Raw genomic sequence first — 19,978 nt, 5'->3', positions numbered from 1 at the left:
GGGAGAAGAACAAAGTGGATATGTACTACTAGCAAAAGCTCCTGTATATTCATATATTTTCAGCATATTGGACACTTTTTTTCACATTGGACACTTTTAAGATTCAGGTGGAACGGGTGCTGAGCCATCTTGTCCAGACGATGCTTTTGTCTAGACAGAGCTTTTGCCAAGAACGGTTGGACCAGGTGATCCTTGAGGTCCCTTCCAACCTGTTATTCTATGATTCATACCTGATGTCTTCAAAAAATCCTACCTGGGTTCATATTCAAGTAACTGAATATAGGGCAGCCTACTAAAAGGAGCTGGAAAACATCAAATATATTTCTGGTCTTGGATCCAGGTCTTGCAACAGAATAAGTTCACAATGTCAACACAGGTATTTGTTCCTACAGTGTATTCCCTTCACTGCTGCTCTCCAGTGATTTCCCTGGAGCCTCTCTCAATCTCTGACCCAAGACTTTTCCTCACAGCAATTCCAAACTCAGTTTTTCTCTAGTATTTCCCAATTCTCTTTTCAGTTTTCTTAAGTTCATTCTTTCATTTCCGAAAATTTCCTCCACAAATAAAACCAACTCAGATATCTCCGTAGATAAAATAAAAGTGACACTCATCTTAATAAATTAACCATTGTTCTCACTGAATCCAATTACAGGTCAGTAACCCTTGACACCAGGTCGAGTGTACCAACCTCTCTTGAAAAAAATAACCATTCTGACCTTGCAAAAGGGAAATTTCCTGGTTAAATCTTTTGACCCATTTTTGTCAAGTGAAAAGGCTGTACTTTTTGGGTCAGTTCATTTGGGGGTGCCATCAAAACAGTTAAAGGCCCATTCAGTAAATCTATACCCAGAACCTAGACCAAGTTAGACTTTTTTTTTTTCCTTGAACTTAATTTCTGAAAAAGACATATGGAAAGGAAATAACAAACAGCTTGATAATACCCACATTTCCTTCCTTACCCATTGTGCTGGATGGGCACCATTTCTGAAGGAGGAATCCCAACAAACAGAGGCCTTATTTGTGACAATCAAAATGTCTAAAAGAGAGGTATGTAACTGTTTTGCAAAATAATTCCTAACATGATAACCTTTGTAGAGCAAGGAGCCAGGTTTCTGGGAACTTACCCTATTACAGCAAATGCTGGCAGCTCTTGGAGATCAAAGGGGAAATCCATGCGAAAGTTCGTTCTGAACAGGGCTGTGATGGTAACTGTGAGAGCAGAAAGAGGGAGAGGAGGAAAGGGAATAATGAGGTGAGAAGTTAAATGCCAAAAAAGCTAGGGGTAGGGACAGGGACAGGGGAACTAGTTTATACATGGCCCTGTGTGCTTTCATGACGTTATATACAATATTACAGATTGTCAGACTGCTCTGATTTTAGTAGTGTCTATTTTTAGCACTTGCAACCCTAGCACTCTAGATGGTATAGGTTTGGCCTGGATTAAGGAATTATTTGCACAATGAGGAAAGAAGCAGTGAAAATATAGCATTATATGATAATTACAGGAGGCATTAATTACTTGTTAATTGGTCAGACAGGACTAGGTTTAGAGCAATGATTTAATCACATCTCTGTGGGTTATATTACCTAAGATAACTAATCCTGTGTAAGTGCATGCTACTATCCAAAATGGGAAAATCTTACTTCTTGGCTCTTCAGCCCTTGCCTTCCCACCCAGCTGCAATGTTCTCCCCTCCTGTCAGGCCCACTCCGACACATGTCAAAGCCTTCACTGAGTTCTTTCACCTCATTAAAAGCTACCAGAAAGCCTATGTGCTCTTTTCCTGGATTAGTCCTCTGCCAGGGAAGTGAGTTGAATGGAGGGGTCCAACGAAAACAGAGGTGGTACAAGGGAAGGGTAGAAGAACAGTCAGGGATGGAAGATGGTGAAAGGCAGGATGTCCTCTTTTTTGTTAGATCAGTCCAATAAAGGGATCATCTCAATTTAGTTTTAGGAAATAGATAGTCCAAGCCACTTAATGACAGTACATTAAAAAGTATAGTAGGGCTCACTTTCAAGGAGTTTTGCCACAGGGCAGCAAAGATGACCAGAGCAAAGGGAAGCAGTCACAGCACTTAGTCTGAGTCTTTCTAGGGTCCCTCTCTACTCCCACAAGACAGAAAGAGCTTTCTACAGAAAGGTGCATCCCACCTATCTTCTTCCTCATTCCTGAGTGACTCAGCCATCCTGAAACTGAATGGCTAAGCCCTTTTCTCGCCATCCGCCACAAAATCTACTAGTTTAGAGTAGCTGTCCAACTCTTTCAAGGTGAAAGTTAAAAGTAGTAAAAAGAAATGAGAAATTCCAGTTAATGGAAAAGTCTACTTAAAAAAAACTTTGAACTTTAAAATAACACTGAGCCATGTGTAGAAGTGATCAGAAGGAGCAGGAGGAAGGCAAAGTGTAAAACACTATGGCAAATAAGATAAAGGCTCAGGACATAACGGTTGGACTTGATGATCATAGAGGTTTTTTACAACTCAACTGATTCTATGATTCTATGACATGGTAAAACAGAAATCCTGCAAATTTCAGAATGCCAGTCTTCCATGATTAGCAAACAGGGGCCTAAGTTGCAGCAGCCAACCAGAGTGGGCCAGATGTTATTTGGAAAGTACAGATAATGGTGTAAAGCCATCCAACAAAGCCATCAGTATCCAGAAGCCAGCAAAGATTTTGTGGGTCTAAGAAAGAAAAGAATTTTGGTAAGACACCACACAACTTATTTGGATCTGTCTACTCTGATGTGATTGCTTCCCTACCTGCTACTTCCTGATAGCAATGATGCAGCTTGGAGGTAAAGAATGACAATAAAAGAGGTATTAAACAAGTTGTGGACTTAAAAGGCATTAAGATCTGAGGCAGATTAGTAACAAGGTGGATGAGCTATCTAAAAAAAATAATTTACCTTCTCTAATGAGCATCAGGGCTTCCAGGGACTGGAGGGAGACCGATGGGTAGCATATGTGTTTAAGAAGGTTGTAGAGCAATGTGGTGAAGTGCAAAGAGAGCTGTGCATTAGCACCTGGCAAATTGGTAACATACATATAGATTTTAAAAGTAAGCAAAACCCTGGAAATACCTATTTTGACCGTCAAAGCCAAGGAAAAAAACCAGAAAGATAATTCAAATGAATAAAAACTTCATGATGTAGAGGGTGTTTCTTTTTTAACAAAATAGTAAAACCAGATTAAGGGGAATGGCATTTATTTAGATTATTATTAATTATAAAGATTATTAATGTGGAACCTTATGTTGCAGTCCACTGATCAAACAGCAAGAGATAATAGTATCATCGATCAGAAGCTAGCCCAGAGAGAGAAAAAAAGTGAGTTTATCATGTCAGACATGCAATGATACATGTCATAGTACACGTAGCAGGAGTTGCTAATTGTTGTCTTTGGGCTCTGTGACATTGAATGGATTTCTTCAGAGGTCAGTATTGGAGCTGATTCTGTTTAACATCTGCATCAAGGTCCTAGATGGCAGGATGGAACTCACTCATGAGTGACCATACTGAACTTGGGAGGGAAAGAAGGGAGTGGTTTGTCACCTGGAGGGCTTCACTCAGAGGGGCCTCCACAAACTGGAAGAGTTGACCAATAGGAACATCATAAATTCAACATATTTAGTCCTGCACCTGGAATGGCAGGTGTGTCAGTACAGCCTGGGGATCTAACGAACAGGAAAAGCTTTGCTCTCACGCCAGTGTGTCCTGGTGGATATGGTGCTTAATATCTGCCCTTGTAGCAATGAAAGTTAACCACATACTGGGCCACATCAGCAAAAGCACAACCAGATGGTTGAGGGTAGCGATTATTTCCTTCTACGTGGCACTGATGAAGCCACATCTAAAAAACCTAGTGCAAATGAAATGTTACAAAACAGGAGAGCCCAGTGGTGAGCCCCAAGATGGTCCAGGACATGGGCACAGGGAGAGGCTGCAGGAACTAGGTCTACTCAGCCTGGAACTGAGAAGGCCCAAGGGGGGCGGGGTGTGGGGGTGCTATCAGCAGTCTTCTCTGCCTCATGGGGGAGTTGTAAAGACCCAGTGAAAGAAAAAGAGGTAATGGGCATAGCTTCCAACAAGGGAATTTTGTCTACACATAATGAGCAAATACTTCTTTTTGGGCAGTGGTTCAGCACTGGAACAGGTGCCAAGAGAGGCAGTGGAAAGTTGTCCCTGCTGTAAGCAGGAGTTTGGAGTAGAGAGCTCCAGGCGTCTCTTCCAAACTAATTCTTTTATTCTATCATTCAGCATTTTCTGTGGAAGATAGCAAAATCTGCATCTGATACTGAATCAGTTTACCCTGGTTGGAAGCAGAGAGGACTGCATAGGAAAGGCAATGTTCTGTGTTGACAAATGCAAAGTCATACAATGGGGGAAGATTATTGATACATTAGAAAGGAATCTAACTTAACAATAGTATTTCAAGAAAGAGAGCTCAAAGAAAACGGTCTTTTTACCTTTTTCCTAACTGCAGCTGCTGGAAATGTGCAAAAGCTGCATAAAAATGATATCACAATGCACAGTATTGCATTGCAATATTGTAATGCCCTCCAATAGATCCATGCAATGGCCACACCTGCTTGGAACTCTGATCATTTTATCTCAAAAATATTCTGGAAGAAGTTGGCAAACTTGCCTGAGCAGAAAAGTTAGTTCATATATTATGTATGAATTTGCAATAGTTTACGTATTCCACATGAACATTACAGGTAGATGCACATAGTGCACATTAAGGGAAGCAGTTTCTTCCCCTTTCAAGTACATTAACCTACCTCATACAAAGGCTTTCTCACTGCCAACAACAGTAGCCATACAGGAAACTAGCACACAGACATCCGTTTATCTACTGAGTGCATAACTTCTGCGAGTAGACAAGACTTTAGAGATTGTGAAGACATTAGAGAAAGGGCCTAAGAAAATACCCTTGCGTGAACAAAGGGACTGAAAAGACTGGGCTTGTAACTTTCAGAAGGAAATGAGCAAGAAAAGACATGAAAGATAAGTTAGAGCAGGCATGATAAAAGACAATAAAATAATGAATGACTTAGACAAAAGTTTCTAGTTCCTAATACAAGGACAAGGAGACTGGCAACACAAAGAAAATTCAGAACTATGAAAAGGAACTATTTTTCACAGACAATCGGATCATGGAACTTTTAAACCCAGACAGTTGATGAAGCAGAGCATAAGGACCCATTAATGTGGGTATTAAAGCTGTCTGGATGATTTTGAAGAAGGGACAGTAATTAAGATGTTTCAAGACTAAGCTATTTTCTAGTGATTTGGGAGATCAGCAAGGGAGCTAGAGTAGAAAAAGTGAAGGATAGGAGATTATGTCCTGTCATCTGTCTTCAAATTTCTTGTATTTTTCTCTGGAAAGACCAGAAAGATGTGTTTTTTTGTGACAGATCTGATGATTGAATACCCCTCAATATGAGGCAGTGTTTCACAAAGAAAGATGTAGTCACTTTCTACATTCAAGTAGTAGTCACTACTACTACATTCAAGTAGTAGTAATCACTTTCTACATTCAAATGTAGTCACTTTCTATATTCAAGAGAATATTCAAGCCAATTAATGTTTTAGCACAAAAAATTCCAGCCCTGTGAATTCGAGAGAGACGTAAGTTATAGCAGTTTTAAGTAAGGGAACTGCCCGCATGGAGCTCAGATCAATAAAATAGACATATCTGTAAGAATAAAAGTTAAAGACATTATAAGCAAGAAGTTTACAATGAAATGGCAGCCTTCTGCATCAGCTGGAACTCCATTCCAACAGTATCTGAAATGCTCTCCTGAACAAGCTTGTCCTGTGCTATTTCTGTCTGCACAAATGTTGCACTCATGTTTTTCAGTTGAGACAGTTATTTTTTCAGGACCTTCAGTCAGGCCCTACCAATCCTGTAGCCTCCTAATCATTTTATCATCTCAGTTTTCTAGACTATTTGTTTTTCATGCTTCTAGTCAAGAGATGACCAAAGCAGACCATTGCATTTCCAGCAGATCGCAGCAGCATACACTGTAGTATGTGTTATATCCTCTGTTATGGGATACCTCTACGTTTGCGGCCTTGACATTATGCTGAGTAATGCCCACCTCAGGGGCCCTCTTACTTGCCAAGGACTCGTATTCAGTCATTTTTCAGTCATATCCCCAGCACACCTAGAATAGGCTGGGTTATACAATTGGTGGCATAAGATATTTCCATTTCTCTTTCCTTCTGTACTGCTGGAAGTCACATGTCATGGCAGAAGATTGTGGTTTTGAGGAAGATGGAAAATAATAAATTAATAGGCAACTTCTGTACAACGAGAGTAGGAATGGGTCTTAGCTTACCTGCATCCTTGTTCCAAACAGCAAGGACTCGGAAAATGAAGGCACTAAAGGTAGCTGCAAAGAAACCTCTCCAATAATTGCGTACAGCAAAGTAAGTGGAAGTGACTTCAATACTGAAAAGGACCCCTAGGAAGAGTTGGAAAAGGAGCAAAGTTAAAATCAGAACTGTAAAGTTAGAAGCATGAGAGACGCTTCTAAATAGTCTTCTAGAGCAGTGGTCTCCACCCTTCTTTGATCACGCACCCCTACCAATAAAAGATTTTTGAGCATGTACCCCCCCAATATATGTGTATTTAAAAATTATATACATGTACTGCTGTACTACTATATACAATATAAAACATAAACAAAAGGATGAGATAAAGATGAAATAAACACCTTTTTAAAAGAATTTGTTTTATGTATTAATGGAACATAAAAAATCTTGTTCTCAGTAAAAATATTTATATTCTTTATTTTTTAAAATCTTGGTTTAACACTTTGTGATACAGTGATTCAAATGTCTGGCTGTATGACCACTTTATTTTGATACTTGGTCTTAATAGCTGTCATAGCTGAAAAAGCTATCTCACAAAGATACATAGATCCAAATGCAAAAAATGCATCATCTGCTGTGATGACTAAATCGTGATACTATTTTTTCAATCCCATCCACCAGTTATTTATGCAAAGTTTTCTATTGAAATTTGGATAGTAAATTTCCATCTTCCCTGATGTCAATCAGTTGTTCTTGCAAACTAATCAGAAGGTGTTGAATTTTATATCTTTTACAAATGGGTTCAAAACCCATTTTTAAACAGGTTAGAAAGTTCTGTTTCCAAGTTTTTTAAGTGTACATGTATAAGATTTTTTGTAGGTGACACACTTACATTGTATTTGGCAACGAATTCACAAAATCTCCACAAGTTTCTTTTGAAAAGCAGTTACATACTCATCTACTGTTAGAACATCAATTTTACCTTGAAGGGATGCATCAAGTATGTTTATTTTTACAAAAATAACTGCTAGGTAGCATGCTATTGACAGATGCTTGTCATTACAGATAAGATCCGCAAATTCAGAACACTTATCTTTTTGGAAAAGAAAAATATTTAACTGGTCTTTAAATTCAACAACTCTTTTAAAAGCCCATTGTCATGAGATAACCAGCAAATGTCTGTATGCTACAAAGGATTTTCATGGTCCCTCCCCATCTCACTATGAAGTATTGTAAAGATTCTACTGTTTCTAGGTCTTGTTTTTATGAAATTAGCCACATCGATGTGCACGTCTGGCTCCCATTTCTTTGCTGCAACAGCTTGCCTATGAACAACGCAGTGAATGAATTTCAGGTGTGGTGCTATCTATGTAACCTTACCACACAATCCTTTTCTTACTCAAAGCAGCTCCTCCACCGGTCATTACACTTGCACAGCTTTTCCATAAAACATTTTTATTAAAGAAGTAATTTATTGTTAAGAATATAGCTTATCTGGTAGATCTTTCCTTAGTGGCTCACAGAAAGTTGTTCATGTATTTCACTATCGAAACAGAATCTAGCAAATACCATAAACTGAGAAAGTTAGGAACATCTGAACTTTCATCCAGCTGCACAGCAAGCCTCTCACACTGTAATTTGTACTGATATTTGTTTCTTTGAATCTTCAACAATGTTTTCCATGCATCTTCCAAGAATGTTTGCTGACAAAGGAATGCATTTTAGTTTGCCACCATATTGCTTTCTGTGTATTATTGCAGCTATTTTTACCATGGCAGGAAAAAAAATGTTTCCCCAGTGGTATGTGGTTTTTTGTCTTTTGATATGAAGTAAGAAACCTCAAAGGAGGCTTCTAAATATTTATCATTAAGTTCAGTGAAATTTTGTAAAGTACTGGATTGGATATCACATAGCTTGAAATGCTGCTGAAAAAAATATAGAGGTTTGTCTTCATGCTTAGCTTTTAAATGCCATGCTAATTCTGATGGCCTCATACCATCATTAGCTAACTTCTCCATGTACAATATACATTTAGGGTGAGGTTCATCATTAATGATAGCAGATATAAATCCCTATTTAAAATAGCCTTTGATAATTTTGAATTTCTTTTGGCCAACTTCTTAATCAGATCTGATTAGCTAGTCATTGTTTGTACCTCATAATGTGGCTGATTAAGAGCCCGTACTAGGAGTAGGAAGAAGTGTCGGCTCTCCCACTTGCTCGTCATTCGTCTGTGCTCGCATTATTAGTATTATCTCCAATCCGCGGTCTCTTTGCAGGAATCATTTTAAGCCACTTGTCCATTTTGTGAGGGTTAGTTTCATTAACGTGAGGCAATATAATCCATAAATCCACTTAAATGGGTACACATTGATTGCAATATATTGCAATATGCTGAAAGCGAGCAAATGAGCGAAGGCACCACTGTCAACCCTCCGTGTTGTGAACAGCTCCACACCCAGGACAGCTCATGCACTGTATGTGACATGTGGCCGTCTGACATACAGACCGAGTGAGGGCACCACTGCCAATATGTATACTAAATATTAGTGACGCTTAATTTTTTTTTACTTTTTTTAGATTAAAAAAAATAGACATTCCAATATTTCCTTCCCACACCCCAGTGGATCATCTTGCACACTCTCTGGGGTATGCACACCCCAATTTGGAGACCACTGTTCTAGACAGCCTTCCCTTCTTTCTCTCCAGAAGGCTGACGTGTGGAAAAAAGTCTGTGTCAGAGATGCTGGGGAGGTTGGTAACGCTAAAGGTAAGCTTCTTTGTTCAAAGTAGATGACCGGTCAAAAATATGGTGCAGGGAAGGGGGAGAGGAGAAGAGGACTAGGCAGGAGAGGATTTAGGTACCTGAGAAAAAGGAAACAGAACAGCCACTTGCCTCCAAGTGGTGTCCCAAAGCAGCAGCCGACACCCACAGCACAACCCACAGTCAGGACATCCGTGTAGTAATATGGCTGCTACTGGTGAAAGAGACAAAGAGAGACAGACAAACAGGAGAAAGAAGGAGAGAAAGCAGAGAGTGAGTAACAGAATTGGCAGGTACAGCCACATGCTGTCACCCAGCTCTGTCACTAGTCTCAGAGTTATAGCTATATTTATCTTAGTTCTCCCTTCTGGATGACTTCAAAATATTCAAAAGGTAAGACCTGGCACAAGACAGGCATATACCTGGAATCACATCTTCAAGACATGTGGAGAAGGCAGCATCTCATCTTTCATTGAAACATGCACATTTCTGTCGCTGTAGAAGAAATGTCTCATGGAAACTCCTCCGGAGGGTGGAAGGTGCATAAGTACATTTTACTCCATCTCTTTTACTTTGGCAGGGAATCTCAGGATGCACATTTGCCAGAGAGTGCCTCAAAAAACGCACCCTGTGAGTCTGTGTGCACAAGACACGTGCATGTCCAGAACTGAGTGTGGACAGATGCTGAAGGTCCTGTCACCCCGGGTAGGTGAGGGGGTAACAGATCACCCAGTAAAGCATTGTGCTCTCCTGGTGAAACCAATCATGGTACTAAAGGGAGATGGAAGGTATAAAAGTTAGAGTCTCTACTGAGACAGTTTTGGAACACATAGAGCTGTTGAAAGGCAGAAAATGCTCTTCCATTCTTTCTCCAAGATTTGGCCCTGAAGTGCCTGAGAATGGTGAAAGGTGAGCAGATAGGTTTTATTTTATTTTATTTTGTCTAAATCCCAGGTGGTGTATAATACACCAGTGTTAAAAGCCTGTGTATTTGGTACTTTCTACTATCGTGCGTTCTCAACATAGCCTGTTAGATCTCCCGTGAGAGTTTTGAGAAAGGGTGGTCCTGTGTTATGGTGGGAATCTGAGTGGCCAGGCTGAATCCTAAGGCCAGAAAGCCATGAATTCCTGTTTACCTGAGCAGGTGTTTGATAGAGCCTCAACCAAAAGATGTGTTAAGGCTATCTCTGCACAACTCAACAAAAAGGGCCGTGTTTCATTCCCTGACCCAGAACAATGTGTCCTTACCCACAGTTTTGTCTTAGGTAGCTTCTGGGCCCTATTAGTGCCCCTGTGGCCTTAAGTCATAGTCATGTCCAGAGCAGGGATGGGTTCAAAGTGTCTGGAATAGTGGGAAGGTTGCGATATAGCCCACCAGCATGGTGATTAACAGCTTGAAACTGAGGGTACATGCAACATGGCCTGTAGTATGGCAAGAGATAATTAGAGTTGCTTGAAGGTGCAAAGTCTGATGGGAGAGTGTTGAAGAACAGTATAAGATAGAGAGACCTATAGCAACCACTGAGAACAGCCTGTGGCATATGGCATCTCCCAGGACCCAGCACTGTGTCAGAGTGCTGATGCTGTGTAGCAGCATAGGAGTAGCCAGATAGACCAAAACGAACAGACAAAGAGTACCCGACTGCACTCGGAAATAGTAGGCTAGGCACCTTTTTCTTGTCAAGGGTTAAATTGGCTTTTCAAATCCATTTTGAGGGCTCCTAATTAATACACATGATGTTGTTCACCAGCAACACCACCAAGAAGTTATACACCATGGGCAATATGATGTGAAGTTGTGAACTATATCCTGGACTAAGGTCAGCTAAAGATTACATGACTCCCAGGTAATGGAAATCAATGGCAATTTGGTGTGAATCCATAAGAAGAACCCAATTAGGGCTACAAAACCTATGATAACTTTCAGTTTGCTCCCATACTACAATGTTATCACAGACACACAGCAAGTTTTAGTCTGGAAGGTACTTCTGAATACTTCTCCAACTCTCTGCTCAGAGCCAGACTAACTTCAAGGCTAGATCAGGGTGCTCAGGATCAGGGTGCTAGGTGAGAGCACCTCCAAGGGCTGAGATTCTGCAGACCAGTCTCTCTTGACGCCTGTGCCACCTGAACCACCTTTGGGATAAGGGGAGAATTCTTTTTAATGCATAGATAGAATTTCCCTTGTTGCAAATTGTGCCTATTGTCTCTTGTCCTTTCACTGTTCTCTGAGAAGAGTTTGGCTATTTTGTCTCTCTAACATCTCCTTTAGCTACAGAAGACAACAATTAGACCACTCCTTTAGCCTTCTCTCTTTTCTTCTCTAGCCTCCCTTAGTGAACTATGCATAATGTGCCCTGCAGTCTCTGAGACTATATTAATTCCAGGTACAGAGAAAGAAACAAGAACTGTAGACTGTGTTATGGGAAGTTTTTGTTGTGGGGTTTTTTTTCATTGTTTTTTTACCATTAAGAGCGATACCATTGTCCTGTGTACTACCAGTGGTTCCACCTGACTGCGGAACCCTTGGTTCTGAACCTGCTTTCTCTCAAGGTATTTGGCAGACTTTTAAGTTTTGCCTTGAAGCCTCAGGCTTCAGCTCAGGCTGTCTCCAGCTTGCTCTATTGCCCACATATACACAGCTGTCAGCCTCTCTCTTGCTGAACCTGATTTTCTTCCTTGCACATCTCTTCTCAAGTTTTCAACTGAAGAACCTCTAATTTGTAGCTGACAAACTATATTCCTTCTTTTTTTTAACAGCAAACCAGAGTAAAGGTCATTATTATTGTTGATGCAAGGCCATGTTGCATTTGTCAGCTAAACTCATCTGTTTGAAGACTAACAGGAAAGTAGTGCATGGAAGAAATAAAGCCAACTTAGAAAAAGCAACACATTGTAAAAACTCTTTAAACCTCTGGGCACAATAACCATGGAGACAGGTTCAGGGTAGTGCATGGGGAGAAAGTGAAATGAAGGCACAACAAAGAATGTTATTAAAAATAATTTTAAGACAAATTATTTATGAATATATTTCCAGTGTTTTAGGAAGAAGTTACCATATTCCTCTGGCACAGGTGCTGTTTAAGAAAATTCTGTGAATCAGAATGCTATTAAAAATGCAAGGGGACGGAGATAAATTTCCACATTTCTCCTCATAGTGGGATCATAGAAAGGTGGGAAGGGACCACTGGAGGTGTCTCCTCCAACTCCCTGGTCAGAGTTGTGCTAATTCCAAGGCTAGATCAGGTTTTTGGCGAGGTGAGTCCTGAACATCTCCAAGGGTGGAGATTCCCTGGACCCTCTGAGGACCTGCACGAGTGCTGAACCACCCTTGGGGAAGGGGAACATATTTTCCTTATACACAGAATTTCCCTTGTTGCAAGCTATGCCCGTTGCCTCTTGCACTGTGCTGCGCTGAAAAGATTCCAGATCAACCTTTGCTTAATTCCCCCTTTAGGTAGTTGATGACATCTGTTAGACCACCCTCCTTTAGCCTTTTCTCCTTTAAGCTGAGCAAAGCCAGCTTCTTCAGCTTCTCCTCATATACCATTACTCCAACCTCCCATCCATCTTACTGTCCCTTCACATCTCTCTTATATGGGGATCCCAAAACTTTACATGCTGATATTTCTGTTCTCCAGTCCACTAATGAAGTATTCATATGGTGGTTTCCTGTTCACATTATCATTTCCTGTCATACTTGCCATCATCTTCTGCCCTTAGATGTTGCTACTCCTTACATGAAGGGTGTTTTTAACTTCTGTTCTCTACTCAATCCTTATTGATTTTCTGGACAGCCCTTAGTGCTCTCCAGGTTGAACAATGTCTGTGGCAGGCAAGGACTGAACAAGCTGCATCATTAGAAATCAGCACATTAATAGATGTCACTTTTCCTATAACCTTCCCTTTCTTTCACTGCCACCAGTTACATGCGAAAAGAAAGAACTTTTGTTGCTAGAATGGAGAGGTATCTGTAGAGAACCTTTCCTGAGAGCAGGAAATCTCACAGCAAGAGGCTAAATGAGTAGTACATTAAATGTCACATATAGGAAGACACTTGCCTCCAAGAGGAGCCCTGAAGCAACATCCAACTCCAACTGCGCAAGCCGCCACCAGGAGGTCGAACTGCCTATGCACATTCTGGAACAGAGAGTGCAGCCAGAGAAGGGCATGCTGGGGTTAGAGGGAGCAAAGCCAGGGGGTTAGGATCCAGAACAATGAAACAAAGCAACAGCCAGCAGCAGATTCAGCCATTGCTATTACAAATAGCAGGCTCTACACACTTTAGTGCAGTCTTTAGTACTGTCAGCTGGTCTTCAGCAGTGACAGTGACAGTGTCCTTATGCACAGACAGGATCTACTCAAGTAGAACAGCTCCTCCCACTGTTGTATTACATAGGCAGTTTCTGATAAGAGCCTGTATGTAAAGCAGTTCCTACATTTAGATATATATGCAGTTAATAGATTTTTTAATACAACTAGTCAATACAGTGATCAGCCTGCAGAGGCTGTTCTGCAATAGCAAAAGCCTAGAGAGAGTCAGTGTCTATAATTAGCAATGCTGTATAAATTTGGCTTAAAGACAAATTGATCTTTGTCTGCAGCTACTTTTTTATACAGACAATGGTCACAGTGCAAAGGTATCAGCATCACGAGAGAGAGAACTTATCAAATGCATATTCCTAACCAGCCTCTGTGTAATGGGTAGGTAACATTTGCGGTCCTGCACAGTTATTTGACTGTACATCTGGCCTCCCACTACCATTTTCTTTGGCTTGTATTTTACTGCTCTATAGCAGTACAGTGAACTTCAATCCATATGTTTCCTCTGTGTTTTGTGTCCTACCAATACTATCCTATGTGTCTTAGGAGTTCAACCTGTGGAAGAGCTGTATGCAGAGACATGTGCCTTACCTCATACACACCACAGAAGATTGACATGAACTTGCTGAGGACTGCAGCACAGATACTGGCAATATGCACAAAAGGACCCTGCAAGAGAAGAGGAGGAGGAAATCAGAGAGGGTTACCCTCTGGTTACTGACAACCATTTAGCCATTGCAGATCTCATAATTTCTCTTTGGCTGTCTCAGACAGTCCTCCAATCTTCTTTTTTTTTTTTCCCCTCTCAAAGACTACCTGACTTGAGTTCTTTGACATTTTCTATATCAAGCCTTTCAAAGTGGAAGGAAAATGACCAATGGAAGATAAGCGTTGCTGGAAAGAGCAGAGCTTTGAGAAGAAAGAAAACACTTATAGACTCTTCCTCCACAGCCAACTCCTCCCACCTCCCAGACCCTGGCCACTACTGCACAGGAAAACCGCAATATTTACCTCTTTCCCCACAGGCATGCCACTTCCGAGCCCAGCTGTGAGGCCCACAACTTTGGCCACAAAAGCTTTGAGAGTGAGATATTCCTTGAGGACCACTCCCCTCATAATGGTCTTGAGCTCTGGGATCCCAGACCCTGAAAACAACAGCAGAGCAAGGGATGAACAAAACCCACAGGCAAATGGAATAAGAAAAACAAGACAGACAGAAACAGATCTTGCCATGCCTTCTGCCCTCACCAATAGCCTGTGGAGAGACGAGGTGGCAGAAAATGGCCGCAAACAGAATAAGAACAAGTGGGTATGAGACCCATGCCAGATACTGCATAGGAACATTCGGGTGCAGCTCTCTGTACATCCACTTGTAGGCTGTAGACAGACAAAGAAAGAAGTTGTCAGTAACCACAGCTGCTCCAAACAGGTTGGTAAACATGAAAGAATCACATACTTGCTAAATCTGCCCATACCAAATCTCTCTGAGAAATGCTATCCTAAAATCGTCATTTTCTAAGACAAGCCTTGTTACATCTTGAGTACGAGTTCCCAAGTAAAACAGGAATTCTGCAGGAATGGATAGAAGTGTCTCTCTGTTCTTAGACACTATTAATACCTGTGCCCAAATCCGGCTCCCCACACAGCAGGAGGCTGAGACTTGATGGAGGGAAAGAAAATAAACCCCAAAGGACTCAGCTGTAGGGAGTATAAAGGACAGAGGCTCTCTGAGACTGGTAGGGTAAGCCAGATGCCTGGAGACAGGGAGGGTCTAGAGGGAGGAACACTGGGCTGAAGAAAGAGTAGTAGCTTTGAGAAACTGCAGTGTCTGGTGGACATCAGCAGCCAAGAGCGCTGAGAGAAAAGGTTTGGGGGGTGTGAGCACCGGTCAGGATTGGGTCACTGAGGGTAAGGACAAAGGAACAGCGCAGTTAACAGAATGTGGGCAATGTTGTGTGTGCACCGAAATGGGGGGCAGGGAGACTGAAAGATCTTGTAATTGTTATAGCTGGCAAAGGGGAGAGGGAACACAGGAAAAATGCGAGGAAGGCATATAAGACAGTGATTAAGAGATATTTGTGAAAAGAGCCAAAGGAGAGAGCACTATGTGGCTAGGTAGCAGAAAACTGCAGCGCACTGTATAAATAAAAATTGGAAAGAACAATAATGAGGAAAAAAGCAGAAACAGTGTCAGGAGGGCATCTAAGGGCCCCTTCCCCTCCCCATCTCCCATATCCTCTATATTCTCGGGGAGGATGGGAACCAGTATAATAGGAAGGACCACAGTACCGCTTCCTTGTGCCCCTACATATTCAAGGGAGCAGGAGGGAAAGGGAGTCAAAACAATGGTTTGTCTCTGACTCATCATACATGTTTCTGCCCACTTGCTTCCAAAATTTTCCCTGCCATCCCTTTAAAGAACCTCTCCCTAGTTCACCTTTTCTCAACTATGTCGCAAGTACTTCAAACTTTCCAGGCAGTGAGGGGTGAGGATGGGACACTGATGTTAAACAAGGAGGAACATCAGTCACCGGACTTTGTATAACATTTGCATTATTTATGGCATGCTTTTGCAACATCTGAATGGGACCCACCCTGTAAGCTCTTCGCACTGGCATAATCCATTCCCCAGCTCACCAACGCCATGACCAGACCCAGCAGAACCAAGAAAATCCAGTCCTCTCCAAGCTTCTTGGTAACGTATTTCTGGACGCGTCTAGCACAGTCTGTGAAGGGAAAAGTGAACCAGAAAAACTGGGGGAACATAGATGAAACCTGTGTCTGTCTCTCCTCTCTTATGCTGAGAACTGACTACAGTAAGGATTTATTTGGAAGCATCATGGGCTTCATGTTGAAGGACTGGTACCCATCCCTCTCTTACACAGTCCTGCAAAATCTTATGCTGTTTCAAAAAAAAAAAAAAAAGGGGGGGGGGACAGGGATGTGATGGGGCAGAATTTAACATCTTGTGCACTAGCAGCAAAAATCTGACACAAGAAAGTCCTTTTCCTCATGTTACAGAGATCTGTTATGGAAAAAATTATTAACTTGGAACTAGTCTTTTTTCCAAACATATCTTGACTCTTCCTAGGATGAAAGCTTGCATGAAAAAATCTTTTTGATCCACTGTGATTCCTTTTTCTTCCTTCTCTGTTACTCCTCAGTCACAATTTTCTTGTCTTTTTGCCTTGCTTGAATTCCATCTCTCTGGCTGGCCCACCCAATATCTGGTCATAGGGTAATGAAAGATGAATTGTCCCTACCTTGACATTTGGAATAGTGCTCTTCTTTGATCTCTACTTGACTTTCACGTTTCAGGGGTCTTTCATTGTTCTTTTGGGCCTGCTTCTTATTCAGTAGTTTTGCTGCTTCCTTCTCTTCAAAGTCAGTTATCTGGTCTGTGTATTGGCCATAAAGCTAGAGAAGCAGAAAGCAAGAGAGATCAAAAGGAAAAGGTAAGGCAAATGCTCCTTCACAAAGAGCATTAAAGATGAAAAGGCAGAGCTACTAACAGTCTGAAGTGCAGACCCAAAAGTATCCAAGCAGGGAGACAGAGACACAGAAACTCTCAGACAGATGCAGCTCATCTTTTTTTTCCCTTTTTCCTTTCTGGTTCCCTCTTCCCAAACTCACCAAAACCTTTCCATCTCCTTTTTGGGGGGTACAAGATATGATCACAGAATATTAATTGTTTTCTAACATCCTGAGAAAGAGCTGGCTGTGGTCTGAAGAGATTAAGCAAAGGTACAAAAGAAGGTCAAAATAGTTCGCATGAGGTTGCCACCCTCAGGCCTGTCTCATAGATTTCAGCAGCACTGTAAAACATCTCTGAAGGTTTCAAGAGGTATTACACTGTCAAACAGGCTGCAGGAATGTCCTGCATCTGTTCCTCCTGCTGCCAAGGAATGCTTAACAGGGCACACAGCCACTGATGGTGCCTGCAGAGGAAAAGAAGCAGCATCAGCTCAGAAATGTCACAGGGTACTACCACAGCTCCTCCCATTATTTACCCAAATCGTCATGCTAAGTTCTCACATATCTCCAATTCCTCTGAATTTCCTAACTACCTAATCTAGTCTTTGTCTTCAGATACTAATCTTGAAATGCAATTAGTTATATGCAATTCACAACCAGCAACATGCATTTACCAATGACATTTCATACAAGAATCTGTAGTAAACTTGGCAGTTGTGCTGTCTTGTCAACAATGAGATCTCAAGGGAGCTTGAAGGATCCTGACCGCACCCCCGTGTTGGTTTATCAGATTCCCTGAAGAACAGCTATCCTACCTCACTCTTTCAGAGTATAGGTGGGGAAGGTGTGCATTTGAGCAGCAGAGAATAATCCTCTTCCCCTCACATGTCCTTCAGTGAACAAGCTTTAGCTTAGAACAGATATAAAGAAAAAATTCTTCACTGTGAGGTTGGAGAGACACTGGAACAGGCTGCCCAGAGAAGTTGTGGATGCCACATCCCTGGAAGTCTTTAAGGCCACGTTGGATGGGGCTTTGGGCAACGTGGTCTAGTGGAGGGTGTCCCTGCCCATGGCAGAGGGGTTGGAACTAGATGGTCTTTGAGGTCCTTTCCAACCCAAACCTTTCTATGATTCTATGATTCTATGATTCTACTTGAGGTCAGGTTACTACCTGAGACATGGCCTGTGATCTTGGTACTTTCCACCTGCGAGAAGGTGACCCTTTGCTTCCTCCCTAGCACAACATCTGCTTCTCTAAGATTTTCTGAGTGAGCAATGCTTTCATCAGCAAAATAAGGCACTTCAGCTGGAGAATGACAAGAAATGTAAGAGATATAAAGCACTACCCCACGCTTAGGAGACATTTCTATTTGACAGCTTCATGCCTCCTCCTTTCGAAGTGACACAGGAGATATTGCTCCTGTTCCCTTGAGATCAAATAGATTCAGAGACTCACAGAAAGATTTACACTGGAAGGCACCTCTGGAGGTCTCTAGTCCAAGCCTCTGCTCACAGCATGCGAACTCCAGAGCAAGATCAGGCTGCTCAAGACCTTGCCCAGGCAACTCCTAAACATCTCCAAGAGTGGAAATTCCCCAGCTTCTCTAAGCACCTGTTTCAGTGCTCTACCAATTCATATTTCCACATAACAAATATGACTGAAGGTCCAAACTAGTTTATTTATTTGCATATATTCCTCAAGAGACACTTGAACCATGTGTGATAGCTCCCTTCAAAAACTCTGTGTTTTTTTCACAGAACACACACCTAGGCTTTTTTAAATCATCCTATTCTTAAGGTGGTTTACCTGCCATCTCTTAAACAAATTGATCTTATCTGAACATCTGAAAGTATTTTTCCATTCATCGCTGTATTGGAAGCTGACAAATTTAATGTAATTATTAACCACATGGTTATCAACACACTCTAGGCAAATTAAGCAAAGCAGACTCTGCAGTAAGGAATGGCCACGCTCTGTCCTCCATAACAGAGAAAGGACAGTGAAACATAAGGCTGAAGAACTTCATATACAAGGTAAGCTGTCACATACAGAATCCAGCCCTAAATAGCAGACTGCTCCTTTTTTCTCTCACTGTGTCTATGTCAGCCAGAAATGCCAAGTACTAGCAGATTTTAGATGAATGTATCTTCACATCACCTCAACTAATGTTTCATTGCCTTTACATAGTCATGAGGAATGGGTTTATATTGAATACAGCTTAATCCAAACTACGAACTCAAACCCATGCCACGTATGATGTTCAAATTAGTCTTCCATCTGCTCAGATGGAACAGCATGACAGTATAATAGTATGAATGCTAAAAGTTCTCCTATGGTATCCTAGGTCACTGCTTCTATCTGACTGGAAAATGGTGCACTCAGGATGTGCGAAAAAAAGGAGTTAGTCTCCAGATGCAAAAATGAAGGTTCTGTCCTGGAGAACAACTTAGTCTCAACTCACTTAAAGAATGCTTCATACACATGCTTTGCTTCTCCAGGACTCTGGCATTATTTAAAGTTGTAGGAGATTGTGGGACAGAGACAGAATCCAGAAATCAGAGGATGACCTTAAAGCAAAATTAGGTTAGGCAGAAATATCCACTCCATTAGAAGACACGTAGAACTAAAAATATAACACAGTAGGACTTAGACTGTGCCTTCTTCGGATGCTCCCTCTCTAACACAAGGAACACAAGGTTTCTGAGCACCAGAAAAACTGAAGAGAATTTCAAAAGATATCAATTACCACTTAAAGGGTTGAGCCAGAAAACGAACTATCATGCCTAGCTTGGCTAAATGCTGAGTGAGAGCATGATAATGGTGCAAAATCAGCTGAAGGTATAACTATTGCTAAAAAGGGGGGAAAAAAAACCCCAAACAAAAAACATCCAGGAAGAAAGCACAACCAGGGTAAAGTTTATTTTCAGGGAGGAAGCATTTATTAATGTTTAACAGTAAACTGAACTGTCTTTCCAAAAAAGATGGGGAAATTTCATTGCTTGAGTAAGGGATGAAAGGCTGCACAGAATCTCAGGGGAAAAATATGTACAGCACCACAATCTCAAGACCTTTCTGGGACGTATTTTCTGAAAG

General features: G+C 41.5%; 1 protein-coding gene across 1 annotated transcript in view; it reads right to left on the bottom strand.

Moving 5' to 3' along the window:
* The window catches only part of CLCN1 (chloride voltage-gated channel 1), a 74,057-nt gene that overhangs the window by 20,167 nt on the left and 33,912 nt on the right, over nt 1-19,978 (bottom strand). Inside the window, exons 3-10 of the mRNA XM_075751897.1 lie at nt 16,674-16,827; nt 16,005-16,136; nt 14,659-14,787; nt 14,422-14,555; nt 14,002-14,079; nt 9,220-9,298; nt 6,347-6,472; nt 1,125-1,209 (exon numbers count right to left, since the gene is read on the bottom strand). Coding sequence (XP_075608012.1) covers nt 1,125-1,209; nt 6,347-6,472; nt 9,220-9,298; nt 14,002-14,079; nt 14,422-14,555; nt 14,659-14,787; nt 16,005-16,136; nt 16,674-16,827 — 917 coding nt within the window. The remainder of the gene's footprint in view (nt 1-1,124; nt 1,210-6,346; nt 6,473-9,219; nt 9,299-14,001; nt 14,080-14,421; nt 14,556-14,658; nt 14,788-16,004; nt 16,137-16,673; nt 16,828-19,978) is intronic.

This window comes from Balearica regulorum, chromosome 1 (genome assembly GCF_011004875.1).
Source record: "Balearica regulorum gibbericeps isolate bBalReg1 chromosome 1, bBalReg1.pri, whole genome shotgun sequence".
NCBI classification, from domain to species: domain Eukaryota; kingdom Metazoa; phylum Chordata; class Aves; order Gruiformes; family Gruidae; genus Balearica; species Balearica regulorum.
Note: the sequence above shows the minus strand (reverse complement) of the source record. Positions and strands in the feature narration are given on the sequence as shown.